General features: G+C 34.6%; 4 protein-coding genes across 8 annotated transcripts; 1 reads left to right on the top strand and 3 right to left on the bottom strand.

Annotated features, from left to right (window-relative positions):
- The first annotated feature begins 81 nt into the window (after positions 1-81).
- On the top strand, positions 82-7,493 carry LOC101254168 (uncharacterized). 5 transcript variants are annotated; one of them, XR_002026461.3, is made up of 4 exons: positions 82-294; positions 1,530-1,989; positions 4,067-4,172; positions 6,956-7,493. XR_002026461.3 is itself a non-coding variant. In XM_019211643.3 (3 exons), the coding sequence occupies exon 2, from the start codon at positions 1,553-1,555 to the stop codon at positions 1,961-1,963; it is 411 nt and encodes a 136-aa protein (XP_019067188.1). In that variant the 5' UTR covers positions 82-294; positions 1,530-1,552; the 3' UTR covers positions 1,964-1,989; positions 6,956-7,493. The 5 variants fall into 5 exon arrangements, 2 of the variants coding, with proteins under 2 accessions (XP_019067188.1, XP_019067189.1); XR_002026462.3 differs by having other exon boundaries at positions 4,039-4,172; XR_002026460.3 differs by having other exon boundaries at positions 3,999-4,172.
- On the bottom strand, positions 4,374-7,238 carry LOC101253864 (UDP-glucose flavonoid 3-O-glucosyltransferase 6). Its single transcript, XM_004251823.3, has 3 exons — positions 6,896-7,238; positions 5,546-6,237; positions 4,374-5,053 (listed from the first exon to the last, which is right to left on the bottom strand). The coding sequence occupies exons 1-3, from the start codon at positions 7,236-7,238 to the stop codon at positions 4,637-4,639; spliced, it is 1,452 nt and encodes a 483-aa protein (XP_004251871.1). The 3' UTR covers positions 4,374-4,636.
- Positions 7,494-9,275: 1,782 nt separating the features above from the next.
- Positions 9,276-11,958, bottom strand: LOC101263382 (putative pentatricopeptide repeat-containing protein At3g15200). The gene is made up of 2 exons (XM_019211703.3): positions 10,206-11,958; positions 9,276-9,790 (listed from the first exon to the last, which is right to left on the bottom strand). The coding sequence occupies exon 1, from the start codon at positions 11,775-11,777 to the stop codon at positions 10,311-10,313; it is 1,467 nt and encodes a 488-aa protein (XP_019067248.1). The 5' UTR covers positions 11,778-11,958; the 3' UTR covers positions 9,276-9,790; positions 10,206-10,310.
- A 4,259-nt stretch (positions 11,959-16,217) lies between these two features.
- On the bottom strand, positions 16,218-26,475 carry LOC101253561 (uncharacterized). Its single transcript, XM_004251822.5, has 10 exons — positions 25,755-26,475; positions 23,571-23,648; positions 22,852-22,893; positions 22,660-22,765; positions 19,988-20,052; positions 18,456-18,494; positions 18,274-18,378; positions 18,082-18,169; positions 17,762-17,808; positions 16,218-16,579 (listed from the first exon to the last, which is right to left on the bottom strand). Exons 1-10 carry the CDS (start codon positions 26,301-26,303, stop codon positions 16,502-16,504), a joined length of 1,197 nt encoding a protein of 398 aa, XP_004251870.1. The 5' UTR covers positions 26,304-26,475; the 3' UTR covers positions 16,218-16,501.
- Positions 26,476-27,281: the final 806 nt, after the last annotated feature.

Raw genomic sequence — 27,281 nt, 5'->3', positions numbered from 1 at the left:
AAATGAAGGGTAAAATAATAAATCAACTTTGAGATTAAGAGTTTCCTATTTATAATAATACATGATATATAATTTTCAAATATATTTGTCATTTTTCCTGTACTTTAATTGTTGGCTGACAATTATTTTCCCCTTCCCCTCAAAAAGGTGAAACCCGTCCCTCTCGAGTCTCTGTCTTCACGCTGCTCGCAATTCGTCGCCGTTGCCGTGGCCGTCGCAGAAGCAACAGTGCCGCACGTCGCCGTCGCAGCAGCAGCAGCAGCAGTGCCGCACATCCATCCTGCGATCTCAAAGGTAATGAAAGTAGTTAACTAATTTGTTGAATCCAGAGACTTCAATTGCAGTCGTTAACTAATTTGTTGAAAAAATTATTCGAAAGAGTTAACCGCCTTACAATGAAGGCATTTTTTTGATTAAACCAGTGTGTATCTTTGTCAATTAGTTTCTTTTTTATTTTTTATTTTTTTTCGTCTAGTGTCGTTGTTATGCCAGTTGTAATTGTGTGTATAACGGCTCAGTCCATACAATGGTAAATCTTGTTTCAGAAAGTTCGTGTCTTTTAGTTGGTTTTGGAGTTTAAATTGATGATTTGGATCCTTTCTGACTTTTCGTGAATAGGCTTTCTGTTTCTTGGTAGAATAAGTGTATAAACATTGATGAATTGTGTAATATTATACTGGGGAATTCTTAGAGTTTGTATTACGGCTTATGCTATGCAACGGTAAATCTTTGTTACATAAAGTTTGTGTCTTTTAGTTAGTTTTGAGCTTCCGTTGATGTTTTTGGATTTCTTATATTGACCGTAGTTCTCTTCCTTATTAGTTGGAATTTGAACATTGAGGGGAGCTGTCTGATATTATACTAAAAAATCGTAGAATATGGATGACTGCTTATGCCATGCAATGGTAAATCTTGTTTCATGATGTTTGTGCCTATAAGTTGGTTTTTGAGCTTACATTGATGGTTTTGAATTGGTTCTTGGATTTTCTATATTGGGTTTCTGTTTTTCAGTAGTTCGCATTTGAAATTGGAAGTTGTGATATTATAGTTGAAAATAACATACTATTTCTGATCAATTGACGCCTTCAACCATATTTAAATACTAATTACTTCTATATGCTTCAAACAGTAACCTACTATTGGGGTAATAGTCTCAACAATAAAGTATGTTGTTTTCTTCTTTCTTTCTAATAGAGAGCTATGCACTCCTTGTGTTTGTTAAAATGCCCCAGGAAAAATAGTTTGTCACTAAGGGTTCCTTTGGTAGCAGGGTAGAATTATGCCGGTAATAGTAAAATATGATGGTTGTGTTATCTTCTTTAAGAAAATTTGGTGAAATGCAAACAAATTTTATAAACAAAATTTACCTTTAAAGCAATTACATATTATGTAATCAGGAGAATATAGTAAATATGACCAATACGTTGTGAAAATAATCATTAAATTTTTGATTGGAAAAAGAGTGCGGAAAAGTTAAATTTTTTGTTTGCCTGAGGTAATTAAGACAGTTTGGAAATTTTTGGTTGCAGATATTGTATCATATTGTCAAAGGATGCAGTTTCTAAAAGACATCGTACCTGCTGCATTGAACAATATAAACACAAAGTTTATTGTTTTGGACAAAGGGAGGATAGATTTAGAAGGGCAACACAAGACATGTTTGGCACTAGTTGCAGATGAGACAGCTGCGGTTCACTTTCAAATGTGGGGTGATGAATGTGATGTTTTTGAACCTGGGGATATCATCCGGTTAGAAAATGGCATCTTTTCTTATATTCGCAATAACCGCAATAACCATGTACTACGGGCAGGTAAGCGAGGCAAGGCAGAAAAAGTGGGAGAGTTTACCATGGCCTATGTGGAGAAACCAAACATGAGTGAGATACATTGGGTCCCTGATCCGAAGAATCCTAAGATATATTTGCCAGTGGATTTTACTTCTTACATTTCATCAACACATTGAGTATTGGGCAAACTTATATCTGACTGGTACTTTCCTTTAAACTCTCTTCCATGATGGTTGCTTGAATATGACTCGATCGAGTTTATGTTAATCTATTCAGTTCAGATTCTTTGAAGGGTCTTATGATGCAGTATACTGATGATTGTGGGGATTGGTTCCTGTGGTTTGTAGAAAGTGATGGCTCTATTTCTCTAGTTGGATTGACCTGAAACTCATCTTGTGTGTGGTTGTTTGATTATTATCAACTTCTCTGCTTCAATGTGCAAACAGATGAGAAACAAAACCTTATATTTAGGTAAAGTTTTCCTACCTTGATCAAGAAAAAGGTATAAAAGTATGGGTGAGGGAAAATAAATACATAAGGAGTGGGAACTGAAACTTTGTTAAGGCAATGGAAGGTTAGGCTGATCACTCTAGTAACATTTACTAGATGGCTCGTACCCGTGTGCCTAATATTTCTGTACAAAGAAGATTCGGCACTGGGAAGTATGTTTAAGCAGTTGAAACTTTGTTCTTTTCACAAGTCAATTACTGTAAGCTTGTAGCTAAGGCTTCTTTTTGCAGTTTCTCCTCTTCATACACCACTCTCGACTTTGTAAGCTAACTCTACGATCGTGGTTTACAACCAATTTTACCCTTTGTTTCTATCAAATGTATTCAAACCAATTTTTCCCTTTTGTTCTCAAGTGTTTAAACGCACTAATGAGACTACTGTCCCTCAGCTTTTTTTGTATGGTTGCTAAGATGAATATATTTGTAAACTAATGAACAATGAAAGCACAAATAACAGATCTGGAAAGGAAAAAAAACCTCTTAAAAAGTTCTGCAATAAAATGAAAGGAAGGTTTTTGTCAATGTTTTTTCAGATATGACCTTGCAATAGTTGCATCCATTTATGAGATGACATTCGTGGCACATCTGTCCCTCTTATGGAACAAAGGAACTCTTCTCCCTCTTGAAAATGATGACGTACTACTCCCATATGATAGAGTGACCCATAAGTGCTTACAAAAGTGTATCCTCGAATAAAATAGCAAGGTTCAACACCCTAAAGAACCCTAAGTATATTCTTGGAAATATCGAATAGAAATGGAACCACTTATAAAGGACCAAAAGATGATATTGAAAGCTCACATGGAATGGAACACATTTACCTGTTCCGATTGGAAGATGCAATTCTCCTATTAGCACTTCTAGCTAGCCATCTTTAACCAGCTTAAGTAAGCACAAAATATGCCATTAACTCATGATTTCCATTGTTGATCATTAATGGTAATTGGTAACTTTTGTTTACTTTTTTGACCTATCGGAAAGCCTAAACTAATATAATTTAACATGCTTCAGCTGACAAATGGAAAGCTCATATGAAACATGCACTATGAAGAATGATTAGATAGTAGAATCCTTGGCAGTAACTGTCAGATAAAACCTCTGCATAGATCCGATGTTTAGAAACAATTAGATGAACTTAAGTGGAAAGGGGTATGATGAAGAATCAAAATATGAAAGGAACATTTGTATTTTCATGTAAATGTTATAGAAACAATATCAAGCTGTAAATACTCAAGGAAAACCAGAAAATTATACAACTTAAGCTTCTGCTATATAGTTGGTAAGAGATCAAAAGTAGAGCAACTTAGAAAATAGCTTCTTTTTTTAACCATTAGACTTGGCTCTTTAAACTAATACTATGCAATAATTCTTTAGTATAGCCGGACATAGGTATAGTTATTGGATTTTATATAAGATCTTGAAATTGAAAAATGTAGTAAGAATTCTACCTCATCTCTATCTTTTTTTTGTATGTCCGTAGAAACTGAAAGCAATGACACATTAAATCATTCATATGGCTTAACCAGACCCATCCATTAACTTGTAAATTAAGTTGTTTACTGAGTTGCATGCCTTTGCAAATAATTCTTAATTGAAATATGGAAGGCTTGAGAAGACCATATATATAGGTACGACATAAACATCAAGATCAAGCAATTAAAAGTTATACACAACAATTTTTAATGCACTAAATTTGTTTCAGCTAAGACTTGGAAGTAATGTCAGCTTGATTATAACTACAGAGAGTAGGTATTAACTACTCTTCAACAGAAAGCAGGCTGGAACATCGGTTGAGTTGCTGCTTTTACTTTGATGAGCTGATTCCGTGACAATTACAGCTTAGCATGTCTTACAAAGAAATTTTACTCTTTCTCTGGTGGGTTCTTCTCCTCTCTTTCATTCTTGTTCACTCTTTTTCTCTTAAATATTTTTTTCCTTTTATTTTCTGTAACACTCTTTTAAGTGGGTTCTTCTTCCTCTTTTTCTTTTTTGGCTTAATTTTTCATTTTGAGTGGGAATGCTGAATGCTGATCTATATGTGCTTGGACGTGTGAACTAAAAACTACTGAGAAACAAATTCAGCTAAAAAAAGATATTATAACAACTAATACAATCTTGGTCGTGCTCAGCACGGGCAACCTTTGCTAGTAACTTAGAAACGAGGGTACATAACCAACTATATCGATCAAATTACAACAACAACAACAACATACTCCACGTAATCCACAAGTGGGTCAGGGGAGAGTAAACTGTATGCAAACCTTACTTCTACCTTCTAGAGGTAGAGAGGTTGTTTCTGATAGACCCTAGGTTCAAGGAAAAACATATCAAAGCAGCTAATCATGGAGTATTCTCCATGATACTCTGGATGAAACTTCCAATAGAAGTGTAAGAAGAGCCTCCTTCCGTGGTTGCTGCTCTGCTCTTCTCTTTCATCTCCTTCACTTTCATCCGAATTTTATTTTCAGGGTCCATAAGTTCTCTTATTGCTTTCTCAATCTCCTCTGCTTTCACTATAACTTTTTGGCCCATCTTCCCTGTTGGTTCCTTCCTGTAATCCATCTTTAGCTCGACTGCCATTTCCAAATCCTTAACCAACTGAAATGCATTTGCTTGCTGCTCTGCGTACATTGGCCAAGTAGCCATTGGCACTCCAAAATAGGTGCTTTCCAAAGTCGAATTCCATCCACAGTGCGACACAAAGCCACCCACTGCTTTGTGAGATAAAATGGCCAATTGAGGTGCCCATCCTATCACCTGTTGAAAAATAGTAGAGATGGAAATAATAAGATGTAATAATTAGTAATACAAGATAAAATGAAGTTAATGGTACACTATGAAAGTCGTTGTCTTCAGAGTAGATTTTATATCTAGATAACAAGTGACAACGTACTCCCAAAATACAATGCATCATCCAGAAAATTTGTAATGTATATTCGAATAGAAGTTCGGAATACTCTTAAATCTCTCAACTCTTTATATAGGATTTTGGAGCGAAAAAAAAAGAAACAGGATTCTTGAAGAGGGTGAGAAATGAGGAGCCAAAAGATAGAATTATGAAAAATTGGATATTGCTTTTTTTTTTTTTTATAAATAAAATGTATTTTTTAGTATGCTAGTTCTAAATCATTCAAAATAAAATGAACGCTCCTCCACTCTTAATCAAGAGTTTCAGGTTCGAGCTTTGAATATGGATCAGGACCTGACTCCATGTGAGAAAAAGAAAAGAAAGAAAAATAACAACAATACCTTTCCAATCCCTTGTGTTCTCTGCAAGAACCCTTCTGGCAATACTTCTTCAAAATTTTCATAGTCACCTGGAAGTGTTGCATCTTTCTGTGGTGGTTGTCTCAATGTCCACAAAAACCGACACCCACTATTCTCGAGAGCATATGATATTTCCTTAACTTGCTCTATCGTAAAACTTCCTCCGCTACCAAAACAGAGGAACACTACAGATGAAGTGGGTTGATCATCTAACCATTTCATCATATTCTGGTCTGATAAACTCAAGTTGTCACCTTGAACATTATTAAGGTTCAATACAGGTCCCACAGGGTAAACCGGTGGTATATTCTTGTCTTGTGAGAGGAAGTTTATCGCGTGAGAATCCAGTTCAAGAAAGGTATTAATCATTATACCTTTGGTTTCTCTAAACCTTCTTGTAAGGTCAAGAAACATGGCGGAACCTCCTTCCTTGTCTAACGCGACAGAGGGCAAACATTTTGCAGGAAATGGATTGAAATATGTTGGTATAGAAAGTTCTGCTTCAGGTTCATCTTTGTAATTAGTAATATCTCTTCCAAAGTCATCAGTAAGGCTCTGTATATGGAACTGAAGTCCAAGAGGAGCTGCTCCACAGGTGTAGAAAACATAGGCTGGTAGCTCGAATTCATTGGCCACCTCTATCATGGAGGTGCAAAATAAGTCGATGACGATACCTGCACGTGAATTTTCACGTATAATTACTGAACTTTATCCATCATAAGACTAAAATTTCAAAACTATCATTGTAGCATAAAAAATTAAAAAAATAAGCCTTTACTCTACCCACAATAACAATAAAGTCATTGAAATACATTTTCTAGTCGCGTTAAATTGAGAAGGTTGGTGTAGTAGTGCAACACCCCTTTCAACTTAAAATACTCCCCCGGTCATGCGACATCATTTGGATTTCGAGAGCCAAACTTTTAAATTTTGACCATGAATTCGGGCATATAATCTTTAAGCTTTTGTAAATAAAATTTATATTTGAAACATACTATAAGTCACAATAATTAATAATTTTTAATACTTGAAAAGGCATATCATGCTTTGAGAAAAACTATTTGTCTCTCGAAATGCTTAAAAGTATCATAAAGTTGGGAGGGAAGGAAGTACCAATCTTTTTGTTTTTGTAGTAGCAGCCAAATTCATGACAATGATGACATGCATCTAATCTATAAATCACAAGTTGTATGTTCAATCTCTCCAAAATTATGTACACTACTTTTGCAGTATCCGACACACATATCCATCAACATTTTTAAAGAGTCCAAGCAACATACCTTGTTACTGTATCAAAGCCTTGGACACATAAAGTTAATTTGAAATACATACCTGCTAGTGTAACATTTGATTGTGTCTTGACAATTTCAGCTACAACATCTCTAACTGCAGGCTTATGAGCAGGAATATAGGAGGTGAAAAGGTTACTTTTGAGTAGCTTTAAAACAGTGTCATCTTGAGGGAGGTGAATGAATTTCAAACTTGAGCTGAAATTGGTTAATGATTGAATATAAGAAGGGAGCTTGTTGTCATGAGGTGATTGGATAATAAGAACTGTAATGGACATGTTCTTTTCTCTAGTTATGAGAAGTTTTGCCATTTCTACTGTGGATACTAAGTGACCAATTCCTGGAGAAGGAATGAAGAGCAACTCTATTTTCTTGCCACTTGTCATTTTTTTTCTTCTTTTTTTGGTACAAACTTGTACTTTTGATATTTTTGCAACTTAAAAGAAGGAAGGTAGATTTTGTGGATTGGAGTGTAATCTTGGTATGATGATGACCCTTGTGATTGGCTATATATAGGACCAAGATATGTAACAAGTATGTGGGGACAAAGAGTGAGTTGCCTTGGTCATTCTTTGGTGCATTCAAAGTGTAAGCTTAATGGTCAATAAAGAAAATATAAATAACGTAGACGATTTTTTTAATTCGATAGAGATGAAAAAGAATTAATTTTAGACTTGCTTAAGTTTTGGTGGATGATGTTCAAACATATAAGTAAGTTGATTGGAATTGTTACCATTATGAATTCCAAAAAGAATGATGTAAATTTGATGTTATATTTCGTAAAATTAGTTGAAATACGTAAAAATTAATTCCGTTAACTGATAATGATGTCATGGCATATGTGGAAGAAATTATCGTATACTATAAGAATCTAGAAGGTGGTTTTGTCGTGGTGATCAACATTAAATGATGTCATGGCTTTGCTGAATATGACACATTTTGTGTTTTTTTTGACTAAAAATTTAAAAAATTCATAATATTTTTGTAATTTAAAAAAAAAAATTGGTCCTTTTTTTTTTTTTTAAGTGTTTGGTCATAGATTTAATTGAAATATGAAGAAGAGAAATGTTTCTGAAACTTCTTTTTTCTTTTTTTTTTTTAGAAAAAAGTCAAATTTCACGAATAAACAATATTTTTGATATTATCTTTTAAAATTTATTATCGAATAAAAATTTTGGGCATAATACATATATTGAATCTTAAATTTGGTTTCAAATTTTAACTGACCTCTAACTTTTATAATGCACAAACAAATACTTTAATTATCCAACTTTTAAATAAATAAACATACGAGTTCTACATGACGAAATATATGTAGGACATCACTTAGGACAAAAATTGACATGTAGGATGACATATAGAATATGTGTGTCTATTTGTTCAACTTAATACAAGTTTAAGTGTCTACTGTGCACACTCGAAGTTAAAAGCATAAATATAATTCGAAGACAATTTTAAAAGCATATTTATGTATTTCGTGTTTATTATTTTACTTCCCAAGAAAAGAGGATTTTGGCTGTTGATAAAATTAATTGATATGTCATTATCATTATATGAGAAATATTGTTGTAACGTGTAGAATACTTTACCAGATAACGTTGATAAAAATTGATTATGTTAAATATAAATAATTTTTTTACTGTCTCTCTCCAAAATTGAAGCTCAAGTAGAAAATTATTTTAAATTTTATAATTAAAATGCGGATGTATGTACGTATACACACTTCCCAAAGGTTATAACTTGTCCTATACCTATCGTCTATTATACAGACAATTATCTCATAATTATAATTTTGAGATTGTATTTTTTCTATTTGGATGGTAGGATAAAATATTTTCAAATCGGATAGGATAAAGTAAGATATATCATGATTAAATTTGAGATTAGAGTAATATTATGTTAGTTTTTATATAAATTTATCATGATCGTCAATATAACTTATCTTCCATTGTCCATGTACATATAGACCTTCCATTATAACCTAAATCTTCTTAAAGTGGACTCATTTGGTGTGAGGGATAGACATAAATAGCTTCGAGATAAAAAATAGTCCTGAGATAAAATTAAGATATTTTATTTGGTTGACATGTTTATGATAACTTATCCCACCATTTATAGCATATTGATGCGATAAGTTATCCCACAATAACTAACCTCAGGATAAATTTATTCTGAAATAACTAGTTTCCCGATCAAACGACCCCTAACCTGTAGGGAACTGAGAATTCTTTTTCAAACAATATTGTCAATTAGGTATAGCAATTTGATGATTTGTTGGTAAGCTTTATCTCTAAATATTCAAGAGTGGGTGAAAGTACATTTCATCTCAATTGAGGAAAAAAAAAAGAAAAATATGAGGCAGGTAATAGAATTGTCCTGGGCTGGCCTTGAAATCGAAAAATCAAAAAACAAAGAAAAAAGGCTTTGACGAACAACAATTTAATTTATTCAAGGAAAAAATAACAAATATATTCCGAATTATCATAAATGAATGACAGATTTCCTAAGTTATACTTATGGGACATTGATAGCCTGTGCCGTCAAGAAAAAGTATTCCTTAAAACTATACACCTGCAACACAACACCACTTCTTGGTCTCTGGTATCCAGAACTACTTTCATTCTTCAACTAATTTTTACAACCTTCACCTAGATTTTGTCCTTGATTCTGGCGTCATTGAACTGATACAATCTATCACCCAAGTCTTATATTAGGGTGAACTCATCATAAACACGAGTCACGGACAATAAAACAAGTTAGTTTTTCTGGTTTCGACCACATCAAGGATTAGAATGGACGAACCTGTGAGGCTGTGACAACCCCCAAAATCGAAATTACCAGCTCTGCAACTCAATATATGTAATCATCATGCTACTCGAGGCCAGAACTAAACATCGCCATTCTCCAACGTGGGGTTATATTGGGCAATAAATATACCCTGCAAAGTAAGAAACCCAATATGTACAAGTGCATTGCTTTAAGAAATGACATGATAAGAGGGAATGCTATCAAGTTTTCGTGTCTCGAAGTTTGTTCAACCTATATCAGCTTAAGAACACACGAAACTAGTTACAAGCCAAAGTCACACTCCAAATTCCTCATGGCCATTCCATGAGATATTTTATCGTAAGATGATCCTATTAGCTTAGACTAATTAAATCCCGAGCCCAAGAAAAACCTTGGAGAAACTTTATTATGTACCTCACACGATTGACACTAGCTGTGTGAGGCTTCTTTTTATCTCATAAAAACGTGGACCGGAATCTTAAACTTTTTGGTACACTTTTTTCTGAGACAAAAGCCTCACATGACTACACTAGTCGTGTGAGGCACATAACAAAAAAATTCCTGACCTTGGCTAGCTTGCATTCCGGAGAACCCCCTCCAAGTGCTTGTATTTCTCAGTTCTAATGTAAACAAATAGCATGCCAAGAGAAAAATAATAAACTGAGCATGTATTAACCAGTATTCTTGGCCTTCCTCCCCTTTTTCGTTATTTCCATCTTCTTCGATTCCTTTCCTTTCTCCTTTAACGTGTTCATGACATCCACCAACTTGTTTGTCTGTGGCTCGGGCACCATACTCTTTGATATCATTTCATTAAAATAAGACAAAGCATCCTCTAATCTTCCCCCTTCATACAGACCGTGAATCATAATTGTATAAGATCGTTGATCAGGTCCTAGTCCACTCCTCTCCATCTCATCCCACGTACTCTTTACTTTATCTTGATCATCCCAGCTCATAAACAACCTTAACAACAAATTGTAAATATCTCCAGTCATCTTACACTGGTTTCCATTCATCCTTTCCAAAATCCCAATAGCTTCCTCAGGCGTCTTGGCAGAATTCAACAAGTAACCATAAGTTCTAGCATTTGGCAAACAACTCTCTCCCTTCGTTTCCATCTCGTCTAAAAGCTCATAAACTTTCTCAATCCTTCTAATCTTGCATAAATTCTTAATCAAAGAATTATAAGTGACAACGTCAGGTAAACAATCTCTCTCATTCATTTCACGAAAAATCTCAAGGGCTTCGGGGATTCTCTTCTTGAAACACAATCCATCAATAATACAATTACAAATTGCAACATCTGGCTTACACCCTTTTTCCCACATTGTCTGGAACAACTCTACCGCCCTGCTTATTTTCCCGGATTTACATAATGAATTGATGAATATCCCATATGTAAATTTGTCCGGCTTACATTTTGAAGTCACAATATCATTCCAAAACCTCTTCGCTTCTCGTGAATTCCCCAAAACACACCATCCATTCAAAATAATATTCCGAGTTTTAATGTTATCCTTAAACTCAATTATCTTATTATAGAACAAGAATTCAGCATCTTCAACATGTTTGTATCGGCATAAACACACAAGAAGAGTTTGAAAAGCAATAAGATCAAGTTCCAAACCAAAATTTTTCCTCTTATAGAAAAACGCTTTTGCATCTTCAACTCTATGAGCTGCAGCATATCTATTAATCACAATACCATAAGTTTTTTCATTAACCAAATTTCCTCTCTTAGACATTTCGTCGAGCACTTGGTTGAGTTCATCAAAACGTCTCATACGACCAAGAATATCGAGAATTTCATTGAAGGATTCAGTATTTGGTGAATACCTACATGGATTTTCACCTGCTAATATCCATTTGAAGAAGATAAAAGCTGGTTTCCAATCAGAACGGTGCCGTTTAAGCACGTTTAGAATGAAATCTTCAGATAATGTGAAATTGCAATCACTTAGAGATTGAAAAATGTCACTCACCGATTTATCTGCTTTATTCTTGAGAAACGTCTGCACTTCCAACGCGCAGTTTTCTTCGTCGGATATTGTGTGCATTAGGCGATGAAAGCCACTCGTCATTTTGGAAAAACTGTAGAAACGCTGAATTCTCCGGTAGAGTTCTTTAGTTGACATCCCGATGAATTTTCCGGTGGAACGCCGGAAAAATAGCTTTTATTGGAATGGATTAGCAAGAGCAAGTCATAATTAACTTATAATTTTGACTTTAGTTTTATTATTTTATTTTTAACTTAAAAAATAGTTTTTTTTTTTTTTTAAAAAGGAGCAACTTTCATAAAGCATATCAATATCAATATAGATGTTAATTATTCGATGCGTATAGTTCTGATAAAGGAAAAATCATAAATTCTCCTAAACTTGTCACGAAAAATAAGTTGTAGGATTAAATTATTGTGATAATTAAAACTATATAAACGAGTTTTGAAGTAGGTAAATTTCATTTTATCAATTTTCGTTTATTACAGTCCATAAATTTTTGGTGATCTGAAATTTTGATGTCTTTTTGTTCAAATATTTTGTAGACGTTCGTTAAGACGTTATATATGGAGACAATTGACTCTGACAGTCAAAACGGCCCATTGTGAAGGTCAAACAAGCCCCGGAGCAGCTAAATTCCACATTTTGACGATTTTCGTGTGCACATACCTCGATCCTTTTTGATGATTCAGAATTTGACGTCTTTTTTAATCAAATTTTTTGTGGACGTCCGTCGAAGATGTTATCTATGGATTCAGTAGGCCTTGACAACCAATACGACCCATTTTGAAGGTTAAACGAGCCACAAAGCAAGTAAACCCTCCCTCCCCCAATTTTATCAATTTTCGTGTGCTATGGTCCATAGATTTTTGGAGATCCAAAATTTCGACGTCTTTTTTGCTAAAATTTTTTGTAGACGTTTTCTATGGAGCTAGTTGGTCCTGACAACCAAAACGATTCAATTTCAAGGTCAAACGAGCCTTTTTGCCATAGTCCATGAATTTTTGGTGCTTCGTAATTACGATGTCTTTTTGCCCAAATTTTTTGTAGACGTCCGTTAAGACATTATTTGTGGATATAAATTGGCCCTGATTACCAAAACGAGCCATTTTAAAGGTCAAACAAGCATCGGAGCAGGTAAATCACTAATTTTGACGATTTTCATGTGGTATAGTTCACAATTTTTTTGTGTCCCAGAATTTCAACGTCTTTTTCCCCAATTATTTTGTGGAAGTCCGTTAAGACGTTAGCTATGGATCCAGTTAGCACTGACGAACAAAATGACCCATTTTGAAGGTCAAATGAGCCCTTGCGCAAGTAAACCTCCATTAGCCTATTTCATGAGCTATAGTCCCTAAATTTTTGGTGAAAATTTTTTTGACGTTTTTTTTGCTCAAATTTTTTCGTGGACATTCGTTAAGACTTTATTTACGGAGCCATTTGTCCTTGACGATCAAAACAACCCATTTTAAAGGTCAAAAGAGCCATGAAGCAGGAAAAATCCATTTTGCCGATTTTCATGTACTATATAGTCCATGAATTTTTGGTGATTCAAAATTTTTGATGTCTTTCTTACCCAATTTTTTGTGGACTTCAGTTAAGATGCTATCTATGGATGCGATTGGTCCTGACGACCAAAATGTTCCATTTTGAAGGTCAAACAAGCCCCGGAGCATGTAAACTGTCACAACCCCGCAAGTATCCCCTAGAAGCTAGGGAGATTCTTGGATCGGGACAAGGCGTACTTGACCCTTCGGGGTCTTGTACAAGCCCTTTAACTATCGTTCATTACATCAGACATGAAAAATAGTGCGGAATTAAATTTTTTCATGAATAATTTAATAAAGGAACATTTTTCATAAAATGCTAAGGAAGTCTCCTCGTCACAAGCCAATCTTATAGACACGACATAATATCTTAGGGGCACGACCCTTTACATTAAAAGAAATACATAATAAGTCTTAATAATAAAACTAAGAAACATAGACTATGTCCTCGATTGAGGACATACCAAATCTTGAGAGAGTATTTTTTCCAAGCTTCGCCTTCTAAACTATTCTTGCTTCCAAACATATACTTATAAAGTAAAAAAAAAGTATGGGGTTAGTACAAATAATGTATTAAGTATGGCATATGCAAAAACATGCAAATAGAAACATTTTAGTATAAATACATTTTCATGCTAATTAAGTAAAACATTCAAGAATATATAAGTAAAACAACATAAAAATCATCATTTAACACTTAGAAAAGAATTTTCATAATTTTAACAAAAAGAAGCAATTTACAGTAAGCTTTCTAAAATGTTACAGTGAACTCTTTGACTTAACAGTGAACTACCCTTATTTCAAAACAGTGAACTTCCAAGGTCAAGCAAAGAGAAAGTGAACTCATTTCCTTAGGAGTTTTCCTAGCAAAGGTTATCCTAAGACTTACCAAGGTAAGCCATGAAGGAAATGCACATACACCTCCTTCAATATACACCAAAGCGATCCTCTCTTTTAGGCTTACTCACCTCGGGAGAACAAACCCCCACTCAATGATAAGACATTAGAAGAACACTCAAGCAACACACCAAAGACTTCCCTTTCGGAATGCGTACTTAGTGTAATGAGTAGATGGCGTCCCATTCCACCACCTACCCTAAGTAGTACACTTTTTTAGAAGGCTTAGTACCAAGACTCCCCTTTCGGAAGGTCTACTTAGTGCAATGGATAGATAGCGTCGCATACCACCACTTACCTTAAGTAGTACGTTCTTTTAGGAGACTTAGTTCATTCAATTCATATAAGGATCATCAAAACTCTCCTTTCAGAATGCCTACCTAGTGCAATGGATAAATAGTGTCCCATTCCACTACCTACTATAAGTAGTACACTATTTTAGAAGACTTAGCTCTTTCATTACTTTTGTGGGGGTTATCTTAACTGACATAGACCATGAGAGCTAGACATGAAATTCTGATATTAACCCTATCAAATAAGGGATCCTTACTTGCCTAGAGTAAGGTCATTCTCTTAGCTTTTACATGGCTTTCCCAGTAGCTACACCTATGCGGGCGCATAGTTAAGGGATAAGGAGATTGCTATTAAGTAACTCATTCTCTACTAACAAGGAGTAGTCATCTCAAGAGGCACATTTGAATACAACATCTCAACTCACAAAGTGTAACCATCCCTTCTTCATATCCTTTCGGTGCTAGGAATAACTCCCACGAATTCTAAACATTATATACTATAGATTAAGGATAACTAGTGAACACCACATCTCAACTCACGAAGGGCATTCATCCTCCGACCTATCTTAGAAAGCTCTTAGGATGTAGTGAGGTTGCTACTAAATACTTCATCTCAATTTACGAAGAGTGTTCACCCCAAAACTTCTCTTTTGACTTAACTTAGCTTCATTCATTCATTCAAGTGTGAGTGTGTGTATACATGTGAACACACCTTGCACATAAGCATTATTTCATTTACATTCAATTCTATACATGCTTAGACCTTCATTCATCACATTACACACTTTAACATGCTCAACATATATACTTACTTCATTTAAGCATAATCTAGGCAAAATATACAATTCAAGCGTCATAATGCATATCAACATAAACCTCATCATTTTCACTCCATTTCACGCATTAGGCATTCAAACGAGCCCCGTAGCAAGTAAACCCCTCATTTTGACAATTTTCGTGTATTCACGATCTTTTTTGGTGATCTCAAATTCCAACATCTTTTTTATCCAAACTTTTTGTGACATTCGTTAAGACGTTAGCTATAGAGCCAGTTGGCCCTGCCAAAACGGACCATTTTGAGGTTAAACAAACACCAGAACAGGTAAACCCCCCATTTTGTCGACTTTCGTGTGCTATGTCCATGGATTTTCAGTGATCCAAAATTCCAACATCTTTTATGCTCAAGACGTCCGTTAAGAGGTTAACTTTGGAGTCAGTTGGTCCTGACGACCAAAACAACCCATTTTCAAGTTCAAATGAGTTCTGAAGCAGGTAAACCCCATTTTGTCAACTTCGTATATAGTCCATAAATTTTTGGTGATCCAAAATTCCGACGTCTTTTTTGCCCAATTTTTTTGTGATCATCCATTAAGACATTATCTGGGGAGCCAACTTGACTTTGACTGCCAAAACGACCCATTTTGAAGGTTATACGAGCGCGGAACAGCTAAACACCTTATTTTAGTTCTACCTCAATCAACCAACCTTACCTACATTTTTGCAAGAGGTTTATTTTTACGACTTGAATTCATGAAGATCACATTGACAACAACTTTATTGGTTATGGCAAGGCTAACTTCATGACCTTGTGTCTTGAAATTCTTCAAAGCTTTAAAAGAAGAAAATCTTAAGTTCGATTTAAAATAGCTAAACAACAAAGAATTATAAACTTCAACTAAACCTTAAACAACAAGCCTCAAATCAGCCATCTAAGCAATTCCACGGTAGAGGCAAAGCCTTTACCAACAAATTGCAAGTTACGAGTTCAACAGAACTTAAATCCGACTTCCATTATCTCTAGCAATATGCGTTCAACTATTTGAACTCTCTAGAAAAGAAAGTTCTTGTAATCACAGAACAGAAAACATACTTATTTTCTCTGACAGAACAATAAAAATGTGAAGCAACAGTAGTGAATTTTGAGTTAAAAAGGGGTTTCAAGCAGAGGGCTGGGCATAGATCATTACAGTAAAGGGGAAGAAACAAAAATAACTAGGAAACACCTTTTTTCTAATGTGGGAAAATCAAGAAATTTAAACAAATGAGTACAACATAGTACCAAGTTAAAATTGGATCTATTAAGAGAGGGTATCAAGTTAAAATTGGATCTTCTATTCAAATACTATCATTGAACATACTTCCTTGCATGGCGGTCTGCTGCAATCGATAACGACTGTATTGTAACAGGAAATGATGGACCCATCTGCAAATTTCAAGAATCATCATCCAATTAGAATCTTGAACACGAAAGAATACCATGTACCAAAAGGACGAACATATTCAAGCATATCAACATTGCAATGCATCCCCCAGATGTGAAAAGGGCATATGGGTACCAAAATGGTGAACAAGAGATTACAACAACATATACACAACGTAGTCCCCACAAAGTGGAGTCTAGGGAGGGTAGAGATTATGCAGTCATTATCCCTGCCTCAAAGGTAGAGAAGTTGTTTCCGATAGACTCTCAGCTCAAGAATGGTGAACAAGAGATTTTAAGATTCAAATTGTTTTTTCGAGAAAAAGTTTCAGTTCACTACTACTAGGTCTCGAGAAAGAACAAGTACAATGTACAGTTAGGACGAGATTTGGAGCTCTGATGCACCCAAAATGACAGATCTTTCCGTCCCTCAGGCTCAAGGTAATAATGCGATTCAGGCCACTGAAAGACCATAACATGCCTCATCCACCATCAATCCAAATAATCAAATGTGAAGGACAGATCTACATTACACTTCTAGTGTCATCCAAAAATGGAATGTAGCTATGAAGTTTTGGGAACAGCAGATCATTGTCAAAGCATGCTATATGAGGTAAAATCAGTCAACTAAAAGTAAGAACAAGAGAATTCCACATGTCTCTTTTATGATTCCCCACCTTACCACGGTTACAGCCAGCAACAGGAGCCTAGATAGGTAAAGAGTAAATGAAGCTGCAGTCGGTTCTGATGATTATGCAGTTTCAAATGGCTAATAAACTGCAAACTGGCCAATTCGATGGTTACGTACCCATAAAGACACACTACATAATATGTCGATGGAACTATGAAGCAGATCATGCTACCTAAAATTAAGCATTGAAAATTCCTACATCTTGAACCAAGCTGTAGTACTACATGACCATAAATTTTGAGGTTTCTTTTTATAGAAGTTTTTTTAGGAATTTAATGAGGGACCTTCATAAGCCATACTTTTCGCAAGTAATGTAGGCATAAGCAGCTTGAACACTAACACCAAGATATTTAATTTTAGTCTATGTAGGGAATCCCTCAAATGGGAGAGCGACAAAGGGAATCCCTCAGATTTCTATTTTTAGTTTATAAATGTACTTCAAAATGTTCCTGCGAGGCATCAGATTTATGAAGAACGTCGGTCAGGGAGCTCACCGTACTGCAGAGATGGACTGTATTCACATAACCAGCATATTTTGAGCCTGTATCACAGAAAAAAATTTGTTACCGACAAGTGTAGATGACAAAAAGTTGCTGCCACAAAGTTAGATGACACTCATGTGTATAGTTAAGTGTAGTTTTCCATATACAGGGGAAAAAAGACTTTTGGACAACCAGAAAGTCCTGGGAAACTATAGTTTTGCATAATTTTCTGAAAACTACATGAATCCTAAGTGGGGGAGAACAGAAAATAAGCAGGATCTATTGCTGATGTTCCAAACAAATCAATAAGGATATAACTAAGAGTTGCTTACTCTTTTTTAGACCAGCAGGCTTCTGACGCAAAAGTTCATGTACAAATGCACCAATGTTTTCACACAATGCCTCTTCTTGAAAACTTACCTGCAGAACAGTGTTTTCAGGAAGAAAACGTCAATAGGTGCATTCCAGTAGTTTATATCCAATGAAGCTTAAGAATCTCTGCATGAATAGAGATGCAAGTGTACCTTCCCAATTCCTACATGCACAATTGCAGTTTTATCTTTTTTGAACGGTACACCTCGCTTAGCTTCTTTCACTGCTTTTGTTATATCTTTGGTAACAGTACCTTTCTGCATGCATTATGAGGAAATAAGCACTAATTCCTAAAGAATAGCGTTAATTAAGAGCCGAACGATGGATTACTTACCTTAGTATCTGGCATCAACTGCCTCAAGTACTTCGCAATCTGCAAAATCATGTGATGTTAGTGACTGAGAAGCACTAAAGCACACTTATGTTTCCTCCCCGCCTTAAAAAGTACAAGTTTTACCAGTCATCCTATAGGGCTCATATTAGCATCAACCTATACAGGTATTAAAATTGAAATTAAAGGACTTCAATAGCCACCTTGTTACAATGCTTAACTAATTCAACCCTCCATCCCTTCCTTCTCTAATCCCTTCCCAGCCATATTTAACTAAAAAGATCAATTCATGTATAATTATTTTTACATAATACTTCCACACAGCTTCTTCAATAACACTTCATAACTAAAATTATCCTAGGATAAAGAGAATGCAATCACTAGGAAAAAACTATTCTTGATGTAAACATTAATAACAGCTGTCAATCCTTTTCCCGTATTTCTTGACCAAATACAAAACCATATTTCTTGACTAAATACAAAATATGGGAAGACCAGATACAACCAGACATCCTAATTACCCTTGTATGTCCACATAACAATCGTAGCATATAAATTGGTGTCCCCAAGTGTTCTTTTACTTTTATTTCAGAAATCTTTCCATATGACTAGTTTTTGTAGTTTCAAACATAGAATCTCCAATTCATCAACTTCTATTCATATGTCTGTTTAAAAACTATTGAAGAGAAAAACTAGTCACTCGTTTTTTTTACAAGGAGAAAAAAGTCTCTGTTTTTCCTCTAATTTTCACTTTCTTCCGTCGCTTTGTTCTGCTTCCACAAAGGTGTTAGCTTGCAAAAAGGAAGCAAAAGCATAGCAAAGAAATGATGTGTCCGGCAGCAAGCCGGAAAGGATATTCTCCCCTCTTAAGTAGGAGAGAGAAAAATCAAGGGACTGTGCCTGAGAGAATTTTTAAAAAGAGGAACCCGTCTTATTTGATATCAGCTATATCATCAGTTTTTCGTTCTCTTTAAAAATATATATCTGCTTCCATGAAAATGACTACTTCTTTATTTAATGAAGTAAGAAATTTTATTTAAATTTCACTTGAAACTGACTACTACGTTCGCATGAAACTTCTTATTTATTTCTTACCCTCTTTTTTATTAATTAAACCCATCTCTTTTTGCCCTGAAAAGTATAAGAACTCACATAGTCACTACTACTATTTTTTTAAATTTCAATAGAATAGATATATTGATATTCTTTTTAGAATTGAAAGGTAGAAATGTACATAACTTTGTGAGCCAAATGCCAGCACTAAACCACTTAAAGGGCGCTATATTGCACTCTTTTCCATGTTAATCTCTTCAAGATCATAGTTAATCTCTTCAAGATCATATATAATTTGGAAGTTTTAAATCTTAAAGGACTAGTGGGGCTCCAATGCAGGTACTAGACACCAGGTGGGAACCAAACAAAAAAAATCTTTGTAATCCACCTTAACGCTAGTAGCAAATCAAATGACCCCCAAATTTACAGTGTACTCGCGAAAGAGATGTCAATGAGAAGTATGGATAGCCAATTTAAGAAACCTGTCTCAAGTTCGGCATCATTGCATGAGTGGAAAAACATTTGTCAAAATCAATCTTCACATTTCCTGCATGTATAATTACATTAAAAATGTTTAGGACATGATAATCAATGGCATTAGAAAAAATCAAGCTCAAAGGAATAACATTGAAACAACATATCTTCCTGAAGGGTTAGAATATACAAGTTCAAAAGAAAAGAATGGTCTCATCATCGTCCCCAAATGTGTGGATGAAATTGCTGATCTTTTTGTTTTGGAATGAAGTCCTCTAAAACCAGACTTAATCAGCATTTGCAAGGGAATAACTTAAGTGGTCATTCAACTATAACAAGTTATTCACTTGAGTCACTTGTATTTATTTTGTATCAAAAAAGTCACTCAAGTTATGCTAATTTATCTACAAAGTCATTATAGCCAAAACACTAAAGGATAATTACATAAACATCCCCTCAAGTTTCACTTTGTAACACTTACTTCCTTTGTGGTTATGCTTGCCCATCATGTTTAATTTTTTTAAACTTATTGTTCGAGCCACTTATGTTTACTTTGTATCAACAAAGTCACTCAAGTTATGCTAGTTTATCTACAAAGTTATAATAGCCAACAGAACTAAAGGGAAAATTACATGAATGTCCCTCAAGTTTGGCTTTGTGGTTTTGTTTGGCCCTTTTATTTATTTTTTAAACCTAATTATTATAATTTTCTTATAATAATAATTAGGTTAAAAATATAATAAGAGCAAGCATAACCATAAAGGAAGTAAGTGTTATAAAATCAAACTTGAGGGGAGGTTTATGTAATTATCCTTCTACTCCCTACATTCACTTTTACTTGTCCACTTTGGACTTTGCACGCCCCTTAAGAAACAATAATTAATATGAGTATTTTACCATAATACTCATATTAATTGATGTATAGTCTAAGATCTTGGACAATGATTTGGAGAATAAGTAATTATGTGGAGGTACAACAGGAAAAAATAATACTTCTCTTGATATGTTAAAAATGACAACTTAAAATCTATTTTTGAAATACTGGACATATAAAATGAACCGAGGGAGTAGTGTTTTAGCTATAATGCCTTGGTCAATAAACTAGCAAAATTAGAAAGACTTTTTTCATACAAAATAAACATAAGTGACTTTGGTGAAGAACTCGCTATAGTTGAATACTCCCGCTGTTCACTTTTCCTTTCCAAAATTTCAAAAATAGATTCACTTTTACTTGTTACTTTTAACATATCAAGACAGTTATTTTTATCTTTTACTGACAATACTAATTACTTATTTCTCAATACCGAAGACTATACATCAATTAATATGAGTATGGTGGTAAAATACTCATATTAATCATTGTTTCTTAGGGAAATACAAAAACCAAAGTCGGCAAGTAAAAGCGAGCAGAGGGAGTAAGTTTTTCCCTCCAACAATTGCCTAAAGCTAGTCCCCATCTTTGGCCCCTGATTTTGAAAAAAACTAGGTCAAAATTCTTCCAATGCTATCATGCCAAGACAGTGCAAGTTTTACAAGAAGTACACAATGTATTAGACTATTCATCCAGCCTCCCAGAAGTCTAACCGAATATCTTCCCTTATTTTGTAAGTAAATATACCTGCTATCTTCAAAGAGGGATATTCTTTTACTCTAAAAATATATATGTGAAACAAAGAGCATTCAACTCTCAACAAAGCATTCACAATTAATCGAGATGTTTACTATACCTTTCCCTAAAATCATCCAGAGCATACTACGAGGACTTTCATACATATTCCTCTCATTCTGGATTCCTCTCACTAGCTCACCAACTCACCAGTGTTTCCACCACCATTCTAGGAAAAGCCCATAATAATAGGAAGTATACTGCACGAGTGCACGTTATACTTCTGGGGCGAAAGTATACCTCTGGGGTGAAAGTAAAGTATAAGGTCTTTTTTTTGGCTCACAATTCATTTAACCCCCTAACATTCCATGATATTAATTTGAACCTCATTCAACAGATTTAAGACTCCCCTTCCCATTAGATCTATCGCCATTACTTTTGAATTTAACATCAAAAAAGATCAGATTTTCAACTTTAGTGTGCCTTTGAACCTGGGTCTTCTAATATCCACGGTTTGGTCCATTCTTCTCAGTATCCTACATGCGCATCCACCTCCAAAATATAAAGTAAACTTTTTCTAATTCTAAGAATTAAGTTTTTGATGAAATAAGAATGATAATTAACAAAAAGCATCAAGAAGATGCAAGCATTAGAAAGAGATTATCAGCTCCTAGGAAGGCAAAAAAAAGCTATCACAACTATCAACATAGATCTATGCAGCTGATAAATTCTAGGATATATTCAACAGTAATTCCAGAGGAGTGGTTGATCCAGCTAAAAAGACTAATCAAACATCTAGCCTAAGAATTAAGTTAAAAGGAAAATTGGCTTCTCAATAAGAAAAGTCAGCTTGGAAAAAAATTTGTCAGTTTCACTTCACTCCATATGTTGAAGGAGGCTATGAATGTAGGCCTCCAAAGTGATTATGAATGTAAACCATAGAGAGTTTACAGACTGGAAGGAGTAAACTGACCTCATAACTTGCACCATTTACAACAGAATGTAAGTGGACATAAGAAGAACCATGACAGTTCTAAATAATTGCAAACTTAAATAAGGAATTTAGTGGCATACCACTCTTGATGTTCTCTATGAGCTCCAAACCACCAACAACATCAGCCCCTGCTTCTCGGGCTTCATCAGCAGCAGCTCCTTCAGCAAAAACAGCAATCCGATATACCTGAAAGGAAAATATTTAGTCAAACAGTATATCTACAACAGCATATGATTATCTAACCTTAAACTTTATGAAGAATGCACTAATACCTTTCCAAACCCATGAGGAACAGCCACTGTACCTTCAAGTTTCTGCAGTACAAAAGAAAGAACTATGAGCTAGCACTAGCAAACGAATGAGATTGCTTTATACTAGGGTCAAATTAGCTACACTAGAAGAGGTCAATCAAAACGGAAGAATTGGTAATGAAACATGTTTGTAATCTCACTCTGCTTATACCACCTGTACAAGAGAATTTATATTTCTAGAGGCTTGCACGAACAATATTCCAGCAAAGGAAAGGAAAATTCACTCTTAATTAGGTGGCATTAGGAGCATGATTCTACCATAAAATCTGCTCCATACACTCACGAACAACAAAAGGATGTGGAATCAGCAAACCCCTAACCAAACCATGATAAGTATATCTAGAATGTTGGAGATTTGTTTTAAATATAAATGAATTTTCTGTCAATTGCAAAATCTACAAGACTACATGCAGAGCAAATTCTGAGTGCTTCCAAATGTTCAAGAATTGAGATTTAGGTTTGAAAGGTTTAAGCCCCTCGATGCTCTCGTGATTTATGAGCTATTTCTAAGCACAATTATTTGATATCCATTCACCATCTGATGAATAAACTTAGACATATAAACCAATAACAACAGAAGTGGTAACAAGAAGTCTTTCTGTTCAAGTATCACGTGACGAGTGACGACAAGCTCAGATAGTAAACTTAATGTGGGCCAGAAAGAGGACGAAAGCACGCACCAGATCACTTCGACGCATATCAGGAGTCAAAACAACATGAGCTTCCAGAGTTTCATCAAATTTCTTCTTGGCATTAGCCTGCATAATCACTAAAAATACAATGAATCATGGCTCAGTCTGTAACCTCTGAAGAAAACACGAGTAGAAAGAAAGACAAAGCCCCATGAGAAGCACACAAGAAAACCAATTAATGGCGAGCTACAGCTAAGAGTCACTTAATTATATACTATAGATAGAATGACAAAGCACCATGCAAAAAGCAGACAAGCAAACTATCTCAGGCAAGCTATGCTTAAGCGTCACTCAGATTACATAATATGGACTTTGATCCATAATCACTATTTTCAACTTGAATAGATGAATAAAAAAATATAATGAGATTCTGAGGAAAAATAAGAGTTGAATTTTTGAGCCATGCATATGACTACCCCTAATTGATGGAAAAGTTGAACTTGTCTCTTTCACTATGATATTATCTATAAACACTTGCGACTTCTCAAGGAAAAAGCCTAACAGTTGAAGAGATGAAGTGACAACCTTGGGAACCAAGAGACAACATCACGTGGATTTTTACACTAGCCTAAGTGTTGGTGGATAGAGTTACCCAATACTAATGAAAAGTAATAGGTAACGACGGATTAGCAGGTTCTGACACCATAACTATCCTAAAGAAAGCAAAGCCAAAAAAAAACAAAAAATTATCTAGAAATACGACGCTAGAGGGTGGCCTAGTAATTAATGGAAGACAACTGTCTGAATGTAGCATTGTCAAAAAACAAGATGATTCCTTTCTATCTGCTGAAATGTTGATGAAATACCTTAATGAATAATGGAGTTATATGGTACTTGTATTAGTGAAAGGATGCAGCTACATGGTGGAACAGTTGAGGCGCAGGCAAACAGGCTCCGCCATCATTATTATCAAAAAAGAGTGTCTAGAAATACCTTGACCATTAACTTATCTAGAGATATATGGAAGCTATCCAAAATATCCTTAGATGCACTTTACTTTAGCATGTGACAGCAGCTCCTTATGGAAGGAGGTTATACAAGTATTCTCATTATTAAAAAATAGTCTTCAACCTAGAGAATATATTGGACCATTCCTATAGTAAATCATTGATATCCAATTGAGGATGTAGGACATACCAACAAGGTGCTCCAAATAATTAACAATGCAATAATGCATTCTATGAAGTTAATTTTTCATCAATATGCTGAAGAAAACCACATTTACAGACTCTAGACCAAAAGACAGATTTTTACATCAAAACATGATAAACTATGGCGGGCACCCAATCATCGATGTTCACTAGGATACCATATCGACTCCAAATTAGTAATGTAAGCAAATAGTGAGTATCACAACAAGGTTATTCAAGTATGATCTTTTTTTGACCTTGAAGGATACAATGTAACTTACGAGAAGGTTATCCATATGAAACCTAAGTAAACTGCTAGAAGTGTTTTTCTTCAGTTCTTACTTTTATTCTTTCCTCAACTCCCTATTTTAGGGCTACCTTGAAATTTCACTGTCCACTTGAAACAAAATTATCAGACATGCAAGTATGACGATGAAATAATAATATTCCAGATATTCTTTACTACATTTAGAAATCCAGCAGAAACACATCCTGTGATTGTTTTCTTATATTATTACTATTATTTACAACTTTATAACGAGTCAAAATTTCGTACAAGAAACAGCAAATGCTAAAAAAGAATTCATATAAACAACCTCAACTAATTTGGGATCTCTACACACAGTTGATTGAAACAAAAAATGTAACCTTTACAAGCCAAATGGCCCCTTTAATGGGAATCCTTTAATTGTTTTCTCCTCTTCTTTTTCATTTAAACTAATAATAGGCATCCTGTTATTGTTTTTTTCTTCTTTTTTTCAATATATTATCCAATTACTACTGCCTTTTAACTTTACAAGGAGTCAAAATTTTGTATAAGAAACAACAAATGCTAAAAAGAATTCATATAACCTTACTACTCCTACCTCACATAAGTAACTCTTACCTCAGAGAGGTTGTTTCATACAGACACTCAGCTCAAGAAAAACAGTCCAAAGCAGTCTAGCGATATAATTACCAGAAGTACAAAAAGCAGCAGCTAATAACAGAACAGAAACTCCAACAAAACAATACACAGTTGATTGAAACAAAAAAATCTGACCTTTACAAGCCGAATGGCCTCTTTAAGATCATAAACAGCTTTTTTCTTCTTTTCATCACTCTTCACATTAATCAATGTTGGAAACGAAATCATTTCCTCTTCAGCATTCATAACTCTCCTCATTGCCGCCCGTTTTTGCGCCTCGATTCTTCTCCTCTCTCTCTCCATCTCATCACCCATACCTTCCATTTTCCCTTTCTCCTCTTCCGGCAAATCCTCCGGTAACGGCGCTACCCTTGTCGGATAAGAAATCGGAGCTATTTTCGGGGTATCCTTCAAGTACCGCAGATCCTCCCGGGTCCACAACCCACCATCCGCTTTAACCCCATCTGGGTTATTTGATTCGGGTCGGCTACTACTCTCTGGCGGGTTCTTAGGGGTGTAGGAAACGGGTTGAATTGAACTTGGGTTATTCGAATTCGGGTTTTCTGATGATGATGAGGAAGAGAGAAATCTGTGCAAATGAGAACGGAAAGTAGGAGAAAAGTGAGATGGGCTTCTGTATGAACAGTGACGACGAGCTTGGTAGAGTAGTTTGAAGGCTGCCATTGGAGCTCTTACAATGGTGAAAGGTGGACTGATAGTAGTTCTGTTTGCAAGATGTAATGAGGGTTTAGGGAAGAGAGAAGAGACATGAGGGTTTTAGCAAATATTTTTCTCAAAACTTATATGTCATTTGAATTTTTTAAAGTTCATGTTGTGAAAATTATCAAAAACAAAACAAAATTAATCCTAATACAATCTTATTAAACAATAAATTTAATTTTATATAAAATTACTAGTCAATAATAATAGTAACTAGTTATTCTTTTATATTATTTTTTCACATGATAGGAAAAAGTTTCTTCGTGCTAGCAATGAGTGTTTTTCTTTTTTGTAAAATTTAAACTCATGATTTCTTCTTGCAAAATATAAATTTATGATTCAAATTTTATATTTATAATAAAAAAAATTAAAATCATGATGGCACTCTAAACTCTCTTTCTTACGCGAGACCGGAAGTGTAACTACCGAAGCTCTTTCAACTTGTCCTGTCTTTGGATAAGTATTATATTTTTGAGTTTCTAAATCCTATTTTTTATTTAGAGAATTTGGGATTTGAAATAAAAATTTAAAATCGCATGTCAAAATGCTTACTTGAAATTAGGAGTTCATGTCATATGTTTAAAACACAAATTTAAAGTATATTTATCGATTACGGTCAAGGTCACCTTGACATATTTTCTCTATAATTTCTTTTTGTTTTGTAGTTTATATGAACTTTTTCGATTGTTGTAAAATTATATACTTTCTTTTGAGTCAAAATAATAAGTTAGGACTATTGAAAACAACTAAACTACTAGCCAACTGTTTTTCTCTATCAAATCAATTTATACATACAGATACATAGTGAAATAGATTGCAAATACAGTACATGGTTTTTAGCCTGCTCTAATTTGGAACATTAATATCCACAATCCTATCCATAATTAACTACTTCTGTTTTAATTTATGTGAACTTATTTAACCGGATAGGAAGTTTGAAAT

The sequence above is a fragment of the Solanum lycopersicum genome, chromosome 12 (genome assembly GCF_036512215.1).
Source record: "Solanum lycopersicum chromosome 12, SLM_r2.1".
In the NCBI taxonomy this organism is placed as follows: Eukaryota; Viridiplantae; Streptophyta; class Magnoliopsida; order Solanales; family Solanaceae; genus Solanum; species Solanum lycopersicum.
The sequence above is the reverse complement of the archived record's forward strand: the minus strand, read 5'-3'. Positions and strand labels throughout refer to the sequence as shown.

What these genes read in the sequence shown, in the direction of transcription:
- LOC101254168 (XM_019211643.3), top strand. Translation starts at nt 1,553, where the DNA reads ATGCAGTTTCTAAAAGACATCGTACCTGCTGCATTGAACAATATAAAC.
- LOC101253864 (XM_004251823.3), bottom strand. Translation starts at nt 7,238, where the DNA reads ATGACAAGTGGCAAGAAAATAGAGTTGCTCTTCATTCCTTCTCCAGGA. An exon ending in ATCAAATGTTACACTAGCAG is followed by an intron (nt 6,238 to 6,895) that starts GTATGTATTTCA and finishes ATTCACGTGCAG; the next exon opens with GTATCGTCATCGACTTATTT. An exon ending in GAACACAAGGGATTGGAAAG is followed by an intron (nt 5,054 to 5,545) that starts GTATTGTTGTTA and finishes ATTTTTCAACAG; the next exon opens with GTGATAGGATGGGCACCTCA.
- LOC101263382 (XM_019211703.3), bottom strand. Translation starts at nt 11,777, where the DNA reads ATGTCAACTAAAGAACTCTACCGGAGAATTCAGCGTTTCTACAGTTTT.
- LOC101253561 (XM_004251822.5), bottom strand. Translation starts at nt 26,303, where the DNA reads ATGGCAGCCTTCAAACTACTCTACCAAGCTCGTCGTCACTGTTCATAC. An exon ending in CATAGAGAACATCAAGAGTG is followed by an intron (nt 20,053 to 22,659) that starts GTATGCCACTAA and finishes TTATACATGCAG; the next exon opens with GAAATGTGAAGATTGATTTT. An exon ending in AGTTGATGCCAGATACTAAG is followed by an intron (nt 18,379 to 18,455) that starts GTAAGTAATCCA and finishes TAATGCATGCAG; the next exon opens with AAAGGTACTGTTACCAAAGA.